Source organism: Aythya ferina (genome assembly GCF_964211825.1).
Source record: "Aythya ferina genome assembly, chromosome: 1".
NCBI classification, from domain to species: domain Eukaryota; kingdom Metazoa; phylum Chordata; class Aves; order Anseriformes; family Anatidae; genus Aythya; species Aythya ferina.
In genome coordinates, this window is record NC_140296.1 from 29402926 (window position 1) to 29416120 (window position 13195).

The following is a 13195-nucleotide window of genomic DNA, read 5'->3' on the forward strand; positions in this document are numbered from 1 at the left end:
TCAAGTTTATTAGCATCTAAATTGAACTAAAATATTAAAAAGTCCATTTTAATAAGGTTAAGAAGTTCCATTATATTAATTGTGAATGTTATAAAGACTAGTGGAAATCTAACAAGTTTACTTTCTACTTAGTTAACAAAACCACGAAATCCTTACTGTAAGGTTCCTTGAGCATAGCAGGAGGTGACAGTTTGATAAAATAATCTAAGACACACAGCAACAACTGGAAAGAAATCACCAGGTCATCTTCCATTTGCAACACTTTACCTGCAAACATTTAAAAAGGCGAAGACAAATTTAAAGAGTCATTTTTGGAAAAATAAAGATGTTGAAGTTTATTAAATAAAATACACTACATTTAGTAGTGAAAGCATTGCGCAAGATGGCTATGTTCTTTAAAGCTCGTGGTTCTTAAGAGGTTTGTTGTTCTGGAGAAAGCATGCATAAAAATACTTATAATTCATGTACAAATTCATTTTTACCACAGTGGAGTAATTGCATAGACTATTTTACCTACACGTACTACTCATTTCTGCACAATTCCTCATTTTTGTGGTCTCAATAAAACTTTGCAAAAGCTGCTAAGCATTCAAAAAGCATAAAGAATTCCCAATACATAGTGAAAAGAAATTCAAAACATTCTTACCATATGCCTGGCCTGCCCATTGTACACCAAATGACTTGCAAGTTAGAAAATATTAGCATGAAGAGTACTTTAAAAAAAACTACATTATCCCAGCTGTTCCCAACTTCTGATTCACATGCCAGAAGAAATCTACGGAGTCATTCCAAGACTTCAAGTGTCTCCACAAAGTGTTTGGAGAGCCGATAGCAATTCAGAACAGCTACAGACACTATGTGTGCTATTAACATGTACAGATTTTGTATTTATATTCTAACCAATTTCAATAGCAGAGATGTGTACACTTTGCTGAAAAACAGATCCGGAGGAGGCAGCTGCTAAGACACACGATGCATTCCTTTTTGTAGGAGCAGTACAATGAGACAGGACTTCTTGTACTACCATAATTGTTTGGTTACTCAGCTTTAACTGGGATTTCAGCCTTTTCTAGGAAGAACTGTAGCATTCAAAGGACATAATTTCAGGGACTTAGTTTAGTTTAAAAAGATCTGCCAGTCTTTTCAAGTAGTCAGCCATTACTAAGATACTGGCAAATGATAATAAAGCATCTCAGAAGGGATTCAAATATAGAATATTGACCTTCAAAGTAAAGAATCTCTTTAAAAGCTTTACAAAAATATTATTTATAAACTGGAAAAAATACCAGCTAAAATAGTCCAACTGCATAGAAAGAAATGTTACTGAGCAATTAGTTACAAAGCCATGCAGTCAGAACACTCTGGAACTGTGCTACAGCTATTTGTAAGAAGGGTGCTGTTCTCATATTGGAGGTGTAAAAACAAACCCATAAACTCACTTTAACAGTTATTCTGATGCATACTGTTGATCAAAACTCACCTTTTGCCAGCAAAAAAGTAATCCAGTAATTTTTTAGGACTAATACAGAACTGAGTTCAGCAGAAATCCTGTAAATAGACACAAAAATAAAGACTCCATATTAACACTTCCATAAAACTTTGATTTCTGAAAACATGCTTCAGTCTATGGAACAATATAAACAGCATGCAACATTTCCCATATATTTAAGCTTATTAATTATTTCATTCCCTATGTAATTAATACTACACACAAAAAATAAGTCTTCTGTAAAGCCATTCAAGAATCAGGAAACATCTGTACCATCCTTGGAAAAGAAAGTGAATATGGATAATTCACTTAACTGTTACGAGCTGTTTTCTCTCTTGTGCCTTTGACTAATGCCCTATTCTCCAGTCACAGCATGAACTCAATCTCATTTGGGAGTTGCTAAGGCATCTTTTCATCCATTCATTTGTTGCTATGATTAGGAAGCTCACTCTCCAAATGTTCGTTTCCACCAGGCCGAGACACCCGCCATTGGGTGGAGATCCTTCATGGAGGAAGTGATCAAAATTTACACATATATCACTTCTGCAGCTTTCATCATCTCTCACTGAAATTCATAGCCCCCACTAAATCTAAATTAAACACATGACATACTTTGAACTTAGGTCAATCTTAGCAGGTTAAAAGACAAAACACAAACATCTCATCTTGACAAACACAATTTGGAAAGGCAAACTTACTCACTACTGGGTTGTTCCAGATAAATAAGGCCACAAGTCCTAGAAAATAAAAATAAGTATTTTTAACATCTCCCTGAAACTGTGCAATATCTTTGACTTTAATATAGTAAAAAATATGCTAGTTCTCTTAACATTATTGTAAATTTTCATAATTCCGACTCTTGGAAAGAAATTTACCAGACCAACTCAAGCCCTGCCAGAGCTGAAATAATACTACTGCTAAAGTGCTTACATCAAAGTTTAAATAGCAAACAATTTTAATTTAGTACAATTTAATATTTTCTTCTAGAAAAACAGTATTTTTATGTATGTTGTTACTCAGTAGCTCATAAAACACAACAAAGTAAGTGCCACAGCTGTACAGACCACTCCATAAGAGATATTTTTCAACCTTTACTCTTCCTGCAGTGTCACTGCAAGCCTTGTAATACCTGATGTTTCTTCTTAATTATTTTGGATGCATGTCATCAAGAAAAATTCAGTTTATACAAAAATCAGGAAAAAAAAATGCAAATCCTTCTGGCTGCAAAAACATTACTGCAATTCAACCATAGCAGCATAAAAACAGTGAAAAAAAGGTATGTTTAAAAACAAAGCTTTTTAAATCTAAGTTCAAATTCTGCACATATAATTTGGCTATATTTTAATACGCATGCACAATTTGCCTCTTAATCCCTTCCCTCAGGGATACGCCGGACAGAGTCTTGAAAAAAAAAAAAAATAAGTGAAGAAAGAACTAGGGGAGGGACACGAAAACAAAACATGCCTGTGTAAATATGCAATGATGCTTTTACAGCTCAGGAAAGACTTGCTTAAAATATTAACCTGCATAGACCTTCATAGCCTTAAGGCAACTACAAACCTCATAAAAATATTACAATATATACATTACTCAAGCTAATGTTAACAGACTTTGAAAAGAAAAAAAATTAAATCACATTTGTGTCTTGATCTCACGATCTGTCTTCAGGTTAAAGCGGAATGGCAACTTACCAACTTGGAACAACTGGATCAAAAAAAAAAAAAAAAAAAGCATCCTCTTGAGAATCTCCTGAGTTTTAAGTGACACACAGGAAGCCCTCTGCATGCTGCCATAACCAAATTCTACTTTATCACATACAAAGATGAGAGCTTTCCTTGATTTTGAGTGTATGGTCAGCTAAACCACTTGGGAAGATTTATCTTGATCGCAGATGAGAACTGCTGTTACAGCAGTCTCTGCAATGCCCTGAGACTCTGGAACAACTTTCAGTTCCAGATCTGGGACACAGAAACTATCTTATTTGTGCTTTTTGTTTTCAGAGCTCCTCAGAAAGCAACTCTTGGATCAGGAACGAGGGGTAGGGCAGTATGAAAATGGAAACTCCATTAAATAAAAATTATTAGATCATAAAACAATCTGCCTTACATTTGTAAAAGTCTTAACAAAGGGACTAGCGATCATTTGTCATGCTATTCTTACTGTTGTTTATACTGCAACAATGGGAATGTTCAACAGAGCACTGGAATAGTTATGGAGTAGAATATAAGATGTTTATTCAATGCATGTAAACAGCTCCATTTAACTAATCTGTAAATATTTGCACAGAGTTTAAACGAGCACTACACAAATTGAAAAATACAAATACCTAAATGTTGACTGCTGTAAAGAATTTATTATTTCAAAAAGGAAAACGTACACTACCTTTCAAACTTGTGATATAGTGCAAGTAAGACATCATATTTCTTTTTCAGCCTTGATACAGTGCTATCAACTTTAGTGCTTACAGTATCCATGTTAACATCCACTTCTTTGAGAAACTGAAAAAATGTGCACACGCTGGAAAAAAGATGACAGATTATTATAACTCTGAGAAGGACTATTCTGAAATAGCTCTTAAGAAAAAACACTAAAAAATCATTGCCTTGCTTCACTAGACTTCAACATATTCTTACTAAAACTAGCAGTGACTGAAAACCTTGCTTTGGGAAAGACTATTGGTTTACCTGGAGCTCCATATACCACCCTGACACTTTCTAGATTTAGAAATACTTCTCAATTAAGCACCACAGGTCTCTACTGACACAGGCTCTACTATAGAAAGAATTTTCTTGGCTAGTACAGATATATTTGGTAGTCCAAAGTTGCTAACTAGGTATCTTTCTTTCTCACTCTGCCAGTAAAACCACAAATACCCAACACATCTGGACTGTTCTACCTTAATGTTCTACTTTAAAAATCTGCTTACTACTCTAAGAACATTAACACCATGGCTCCATTCTTCCTGAAGAAAGACCTAGAAATTAAAACTGAGATGAATACACTGAATTATATGGAACTTCAGGTCTTCCAGCAAGCATTTGGCAGCAAGGACAGCCCTACCCTTTGGAAATAGGAAAAAAAAATTTGGAATTTTTGTACAGGGGTCCAAAGTCATCCATGTAATACTATGGCCATCAAGAACGTGTGGGTTTTGTTTGATGTTTTTTAAACCAAGAAATAGCAAAAAATTAAGGTGGAGGAAGCTATCAAACATTTTGATTCTTTAGCAAAAGGTAGTATTTTGAGAGTTCTGTTTGCTTTGTTATAATAACAGTCAGAAGTTCATTTAGGAATTATTTTACCATGTAACGAAAGAAAAAAAAAAAACAAAAAAAAAACTTTCAAATATATTTGTGTGGCTCCAGAGGGCACGATGACTGGTAGAAATCTCTGCCAGATTGACCTTACAGCTGCTGAAAAGCTCAGAACTAGTGAGCAATTGAGTATTGCTAAAAGCAAATTGAGTAATAGCTTATTCTTTGAAGCCCAAAGGGAAAAAGTTTGCAGTGTAAGTTAGTCAGGTGAATGCGTTCTGTACTTGGGTAGAACATACTGAACATCACTGCACAAATGTGATTAGATTTCATCCGAGTAGTTTCAAGTCAGTCAAAACTGAACCGATTAAGTTGAAACATTGGACCTGATCACTGTTCTGTAAGATCATATGAAAAAAAACCTTGTATATTCACTCCCTTGGCTATCACAAAGACAAGAATGGGATACAATTATAACTGGTAGGAAATCTTACCAAATGCCCATCTCCCACACACTTTTGGTGATGCTTCAGCCATGACAAGACCACAACAATGCACTAAGCTGCTGACAAACGCCAGGGGATGAGGCAGTGCCTGGGAACCTCAGAAGGCTCTGCTCACCCACACACGCAGGGTTATCAGGCAGAAAGCACTGGAATCCTGCTCCTTCAATGGACCTAACACAAGGGTACACCTACTGCTGTTGCCACTTAAATTTACCTTAAGAGCAGATATACTGCAATCCTTATTTCTCTAATATGAGCTTAGTGAATGTAAAAATATAATGGTAACGTTTTCCAGTCAAAAGCAGGTAGAAAGGTAAGAAGTTTAAAATGGCATTAAAGCACTTGAAAGTCAGCAGCATACTGCCAAACGATTTGAACACTTTTTTCCACCTTTTGACTTAGCATAAGCCTAACGTTAATGGAAAGGTTTTACAGAAAATTTTGATATAGAGAAAGAAAGGAAAATATCAAGCATGATTGATACCAAGTTAAATCGATTAAAACTTCAATTTATCAAGGGCAAGAGTCAAAATTGTGATACAATCATATGCCAACCTCAGTTGCAGCAAACAAATGCCTTTGTTCCCTTAACTAAAATAAGATAGCAAGACTCCTAGTTTATCGAGATACACAATAACTGCCATAAGTAACCTTCATTTTTAAATCAACAAGCCTGATATATAAAGATTCCTACTGATTGAAATCTAACTTCACAAAAAACTTACCTTATGCTTATACTTTTCAGAAGCTCTGTGAAAGTGAACGTCACTTCATCCAGATCAATTGCTACAATAAAGATACAGACTCCCCACGTTTCCTTTTTCTTTTTGTCATAAGCCTTTCAGAAAAAGAGAATGGGTTTTATGCGTATTATGCAATACAAGTGGGTGCTATATAGAGAACATAAATTTCTTCGCAGTAGGCTAGAAAGAGTAAAACAAGAGACCATCAAGCAGACATTTGTGTATGATAGCCAGTTATCTGGTAAGTGAAAAGCAGTAAGTTTTATATTGCAGATGACAGACCAAGTACTCCAATTCTTACTGCACAGTACAAAATTAATTTTACCTGTATCTGTAATTCAGCTAAGCTTCAAAATAAAGGCTGTGGTTCCACTGAAAGTTTATATAAAGCAGAAACTTTATTTTCAACGTACATTAAAATTACGATTTGAAAACAGGAACTATTTCCTATTCAGGATTACCTGAGTGGAGCTAACATCCCTTTCCCTACCCATACCTCATCATTCAGTTGTACTTGCATTGTTATGGACACAAACTACATTTTACCATAAAAAGACACAGGAGGTTAAGGAATAAGGAGAGAAGGACTTGTTCCTTCCTAGACAGGCAGCCATGAGAAGCAAAATAATTAGACAGGGAAATAAATACTCAGGAGCTTTATCCTACAGCTAGGTCTCAATAGTACAGCTGGACCACAAATACATCTCTAGCAAGTCACGGTAGTAACAAACACCTTTAACCTTAAAGCAGAGCCAGGAGGGAGGTGAAATACCAAGTTCATGCTCTTCTGCACTGCTTAGTTTTTAGCCCACTCCCTTCCCTAGTATTTTTCCTTCTTTTCCTTCTTTTTTCTTCCCCATCTCTCCAGCTAGCTGTCTCCCAGACTTCTGGGAACCACTGGGACCAATTCAATCCAACAAATACTTTCAAAAAGGCAGCAGGGATAGGATCGCACCAGATCTAGCTCCCTCCATCCTACATGGTCTTCCAGAACTACCCCAAAAGGCTCTGTACCCTTGATGTTCCTCCACATCCTCACTGGAGGTAGCACCTACCCCGTTTCTTCTAGCAGACTGCAAAGCGGCTCTCTTGTCCCCTCAGTCACTTTTAACAGACCTCTCTCTCACTCAGTGGTCACACACTGAGGTGACAAGAGCACCATGTGGCACCCCAAGGAAAACCCAAGCAAGGCTCTAACATGGCTGCCCAGCTGTTTCTTCCAAAAGGGGGCTAACCCCAAACAGTCCCAACACAAGCCAGTTCACGAAACTCAGTCTGGAAGTGAGGAAACCACCTCTGGCCCTCTTCTTCATCACTTGAACTATCGCTAACACCTTGTCATGTCCACAAACAGCACAGGGATAATTTCACTAACATTGCTACCAAGTCTTCTACAACGGCTACTTTTCTGGGACCAGCACTTATACATTTGTGAAGACTGGCTGGGGCCTCCTCCAAAGCATGAAAACTTTCATTTGTTGGTAGAATAGTTTAGGTAAGAATTATTGTCTTAGAATATCCCAAGCTAGAAGGAACCCACAAACATCAAGTCCAACTCCTGGCTCCACACAGGTCCACCCAAAACTCAGACCATGGGTCTGAGAGCATTGTACAAAAATTTCTTGAACTCCATCAGGCTCAGTGCCATGACCATTGCTCTGGGGAGCCTGTCCCAGTGCCCAACCTCTCTCTGGGTGCAGACCCTTTCCCTAACCCCCAGCCTGACCTCCCCTGTCCCAGCTCCATGCCATTCCCTCGGGTCCTGTCGCTGTCCCCAGAGAGCAGAGCTCAGCGCCTGCCCCTCCGCTCCCCTCGTGAGGGAGCTGCAGGCCACCATGAGGCCTCCCCTCAGCCTGCTCTGCTCGGGGCTGAGCAAACCCAGGACCTCAGCCCCTCCTCATACACCTTGCCCTCTAGACCCTTCACCATTTTTGTAGCCCTCCCTCAGACACTCTCTAACAAAGTTATGTCCTTCTTATACTGCGATGCCCAAAACTGCAGAGTGCTCAAGGTAGTTTAGATCTGAATGCTAACTGACCAGACCCATTCAACAAGGTGTTAATTGTCAGTTATTTAAGTTACTTTCTTCCTACGTTCCTATTTGAGCTTTTCTATGAGTTGTGACACCTTGTACAGCAGGTAATTATTTTGGAAGAAGTTCCTAACAGACCAAGATGCATTTGATGATACTTAAAGGAATGCATATTAATATCAACTACCCATTATCTTCTTGTTTCTTGGAAGTCTTCACCTCCTAGACATTTTGGGTATCAACGAGTACCACCAGCAACCAGAGATAAGGCAAAAAGAGCTGCAGGGATCCTTGAGGGGATTTTGCACATAACAAAGGCTTTGTTTGTCTCAGACAACTTCAATACTCCTTTGCTAACAGGTACAAGCCACAGAACATAAAACCAAAAAGCATCCTAAAGGATGGGGATGGTTTCTCCTGCATTAGTGTCTGCAACCCACTGGAAAAAAAAAAAAAACTTGAATACTAAAGTTACCCAGTTAGCTGCTAAGAAGGTTGACTATTCACTTCCTGAGGACAACACAACCAAGGCTGATCTCGTTTAATAAAGAAGTCCTCCTCACTTCATGTCCTGCAAACTCAGACCATAGCAGTGCTCTATAAATACAATGTCTTGTAGGTCAGGAAGACTGAATGTTAGGAAGCGGTGCCCTTTTTCCTAATTTGTTGCCTACACAAACAAGCCTAGCTCTTTTAGAAGGCTTAGCGCTATGCAGGGAAGATGAAAGCTTGAAGGCTACAGCAGTGGTTTAGTTAGTAAGAGCAAGGTCTGGTTGTGCAAGAACAATCTTTAAACTCACCCCAAACCATACTGCTTTGATGAGAAGAACTCATTTATTTCTCCCATTAAACAAGACGGCAGCGTTTCAATCCACTAGATTCAAACTACTACAGTGAGTCGAATTCTAGTTATCTGGACTATCCCCATATCCACTGGGGACATTTGATTGTTTTGGACATCATCTCCTCAACCAAACAGAAGATGTTGCACAAAAACTCCACAGAACCCAGAATAAACTAATAGATTATGAGCGTTTTTCTACTAGCAAAGAAAGGTGAGCAGTACCTGAGCATGTCAACCTCTTTAACATCATCCGAGTGATGGAGAAAAGGAAAAGAAGCCAGACTACAAGAAGCTACATATACACATCACAGGAGCAGAAGAGGGGGAGACGAGGTAAGAGGAGGTCTTCCCATTACACCTGACTGCTGAGCGATCTCCTTTCCATATTCCTTCCCTCCCAGAGCATACAAGTGTTTTTCAAGTGATTTCCTATACAAACGAAATAAAACCACAGAGCAAACTGCAGCAGCATCGCTCAGTTCAAATACTTTACCACTAGCATACCTTTAGAGGAGCCATTCCCATGACACAGATAAATGGTTTGTTTACAGTTAAAGCCAGACAATTCATCCCAGATAGACTTACTTGAAGGCATAGGAACATACAAAAGACAAATTCACAGCCAGAAATTAATTTCTGAGGGTTTTCTTATTGACCAGTCTGACTTAAGCTCTTTGTTGATACAGCACAGCTACAGAGAACGGGCAGGACAATGACTCAATGTTTGCTCTCGAGTGCCAGTTGGTTCAAGTAAGGTAACTTCTAGTAACCTCATTTCAACTCACCATAAATCTAAACCTATTAATCACCAACTCGAAGATTATTTAGCAGCCAACAGTTCATATAGGAATTGTTTGCTTTTAAGTATTCCGGGGAAATCAATGCTGTAATATTCAGGCAATATAGGTCAGTTGCATTAAATCAACCTAGTTTTCTGTAGCAAAAAAATCTAAAGCTTTACAAAAAGTCTTTCAATATTTCTTATTCTGCAGTTACTGTTATTTAATCTATTTTTTAGCAAATCATCAGTTTGCCTAAATCTAGTGAAAGCAACCTGGAAGATTGGCTTAAAATGCTCAAGCTGAATTACTGTGCAATGGGATCACTGCCTCTCTGCTTTCTCTGATGGTCTCCAGTGCTGCTGCAACAGATGAGAGGAGGAGATGGTAACAGGAAGCCTCAGTTCCAGTCTGCACAGTTAAGAGATGTTTATTATTCTGCCAACACTGATAACAGTTTTCATGATTGCCTACGGCAGTGGCCCAGGAATAGAGACTTGCATAAAAGAAGGTCAGGAGAAACATAGATGAGACATGTACAAATAGAGACAGGTACTTTAATTAAATGGGATGTCACACTAAAGCCTTGTTTTATTAACAGAACACACGGAACCAAGATCTCAGGCACCACATTTTAATATACAAAACTACCTAGATGGTATGAGAAAGACTCTCAGGTATGCTTATGATTACAGGTAGAAGATGGCAGGTAAAAAGATCAAGAAGCATTCACAATAAGAAACTTAACGGATTTAAGACCTGTAGGAACAAGTTTATAGGAAATAAACCTGCAAATGTGTTAAGCATCCCCTATCTACATATAAGAAGTTCTGTGTAAAGACAAATCGTCTTTTTCAGCAGTAATGGTTTTTATTTTTCCATTGAAAACTGTCTTGATTGGACAATGACTATTCATTCTTAACAGGTTAAATTAAATACATTATCTAGAAGTAATACTCTGTGGAAATCATTGACCTGACAAAAATTGTTCTTCTGAACTGAGAACTTCCCACTAAATTTCTCTTGCACATAGCCAGACTGGGGGCAACATCAGTCTTTCTCCCAAATGAGCAAAAGGCAAGTAAAAAAAAATAATTATATGCCACCTAATTATGCATTTCAAGTGCAAGAGCAAAACACGCTCATGTACTGGATCTCCTGTTAAGATGCTGAGTATCACCAGCTAGAGGCCATGTTGATTTATGTTTGTTATGGGACTTCTCAGCAGTTTTCTGTGTCTTATTTTAAGAATAAAGGTTTTTACAAGATCTGTGACTCTGCTCATCCAGCTGAAGCAGCAGATTCAGATTCAGTTTTGCTGCAGTTCTCTAAGAGACAAAAGCTCCAGCCAGAAAATACTTTATTAGCTTGTACATTTCATGCTTTTCCTTTAAGTAAGAAACCTCTCTGTGTCTTTCAAGATGGGGAATAAGAGGTTTACCAACGGTAATGTTTTCTTTTTCATGAGAAACTAAAACCAAAAATATTTAATATATACATGAAACTTTACAGGTTTGGAACATACGACCAGATAAGCTTACTCTAGACAGACAGAAAAGCTTAAATATACAAGTATAGAACCAGAAACAAGAAAAGATGATGAGAGGGCCAGGTTTCTGAAGCAGTTCCATAAACAGCAAACAAAACACAAAGCTTTTACCCAGGCATCACAAACTGCAGCAAGCTGGGCAGCTGAAACACACCAGACCCTATTTCTCAAGGTCCTTTGCAGACTCCAGTTTCTATCAGCTTCCTAAACCACCGATTTTCTTTGCCGAAGTTTGGTTCCAATTTAGTCAAGATGCCCATCTGTTCCTCATATTGATTCTTTCCAATACGTTAAGCAATAATTCACTTCGTTTTTCCTGATAACCTACTTCAGATTCACAGGTTGTTCTCTGCCCGAACAGTAGCAGAACGTAACAAATGCCCCAAACCTTCTCCTAGTAGTAAAAATATGGCTCTCAGGACCTCTCCTAGGCTTTCTCACACCAAAAACCACATACTGCTCAAAGTATGTCAGTAGTTCCACTAAATCTATTCACTCCATCTAGAGTTTACAGGCACTACTGATTCGTAACACAGATTGCAGGTGAGTTACACACAACTGGAGTAGAAGGGTCCCCGTACAGGAAGCCAATTTGCTAAGTCAACAACTGCTAATGTGTAGGAGTTATGAAACGAAGATCGTGAAGACAACTCTAAAACAAACATCTAATTTACCTTGGTTTGGTAACTTGGTTTGGTAAACAAGATTAATGACAGAACGAACAAAAGGCTTTGTGTGACATTAATGCAAAAGCCTTATTTATATATGCACTACCATGTTTGCAGTCAACTTGCACTGTAGTTCACCAGATGCAAACAGAATTTAAAGCAAAAACATCTTTCTGGTCATGCATCAGGTAACTTCTTTCATACCATACAGGTTCCAGAGATGCGGCACTGTCGGTGTGTTACAGATTTTGTCTCAGAGGTCTCAAGTTACAATTTTACCATAGAAGAGTGCAATTTAACTCTGGTTGTCAGACAAAATCCTTAACGTTCTCCACTTAGGAAAGACTCATCACATCTGCAATGTTTTGAACAGTTTCTCTCTGCAGATTTAGCATGTCAAACTACAAGCTGGTCTCATTTTCCAGAAAGACAGGTTACAGGAGAGCCATGGCTGCGCTTTCCCCTCCTACACACCCCCCCGCAGGGTTCAGCTGTTTCAAGGATTCAAGGTCCAGCTGCGCAACCTTGAGTCAAACCAACGAGGAAACAGGGAAGCCGAGAGCTGTACAAAAAGCTACAGCGTGGACCACACAAGACAAAAAAGGTAAAGTTACAGACAGAAATAGGATTGTTAGTAGCTCAGATTCAAAGGAAAAAAAATCAATACAGAAAGATGTAATATCCTAAAGGGGGAAAAAAAAAAAAAAGCAGTCAGTTCTGGTGGTGCTGGTGGATGATGGCACGGGGGAGTTATTTCAGGGCGCAGCACATTCCAGCCTTTCTCCTCCCAGCTGATGCCAGCCTGTGCAGCAAAAACACCTTAAGTGTCTTATCGAAGTGCAGGTATGCTCAGGCTCATAGGTCCTTACATCCTAGCTATCTTTGGTGTGCTTGCCAAAATAGTAACAGTAATAATAATAAACCCTGTTTGCAGAGTCTCTTTGCACATGGTTATGTGTACCCTAAGCAACCCAGAAGGGGCAGTTAATAATAGATAATTTTTACGTGAAGTTACTAAACATTCATTAATATGTATCAGGTGTTCAGACCAGGTCAGAGCCCACACGTGGGCCCTAAATCTCTGTCCCTCAGGCAGCATTTTGTGTCTGTGCCACACAGCCTCCTCGCTAGCACTGCAGGTCCCCTCCCTACCCTCAGAGGAGGGCAAAACTCTGAGATCAACAATTAAAAAAAAGCTGATGTGCCAGTGAAAGTGATGTTTTATGCTTTGCAACATGTTAAAGAGTCAGGATCATGAGATGCTAGCGCTGTTTCCATCAGCAGTCTGATGATTTGACCTGCCTCAAATCAAACCAGCTACAAGGTGAAAG

General features: G+C 38.7%; 1 protein-coding gene across 2 annotated transcripts in view; it reads right to left on the minus strand.

The window, feature by feature from the left end:
- Positions 1–13195, minus strand: part of RB1 (RB transcriptional corepressor 1) — a 78690-nt gene that overhangs the window by 63241 nt on the left and 2254 nt on the right. Inside the window, exons 3-7 of one of the 2 annotated variants that reach the window (XM_084529581.1) lie at positions 5975–6087; positions 3872–4006; positions 2188–2226; positions 1481–1548; positions 157–267 (exon numbers count right to left, since the gene is read on the minus strand). In XM_084529581.1, coding sequence (XP_084385707.1) covers positions 157–267; positions 1481–1548; positions 2188–2226; positions 3872–4006; positions 5975–6087 — 466 coding nt within the window. Of the gene's footprint in view, positions 1–156; positions 268–1480; positions 1549–1803; positions 1883–2187; positions 2227–3871; positions 4007–5974; positions 6088–13195 lie in introns of those variants that run through there. The other variant, XM_084529582.1, reaches the window with a different exon arrangement.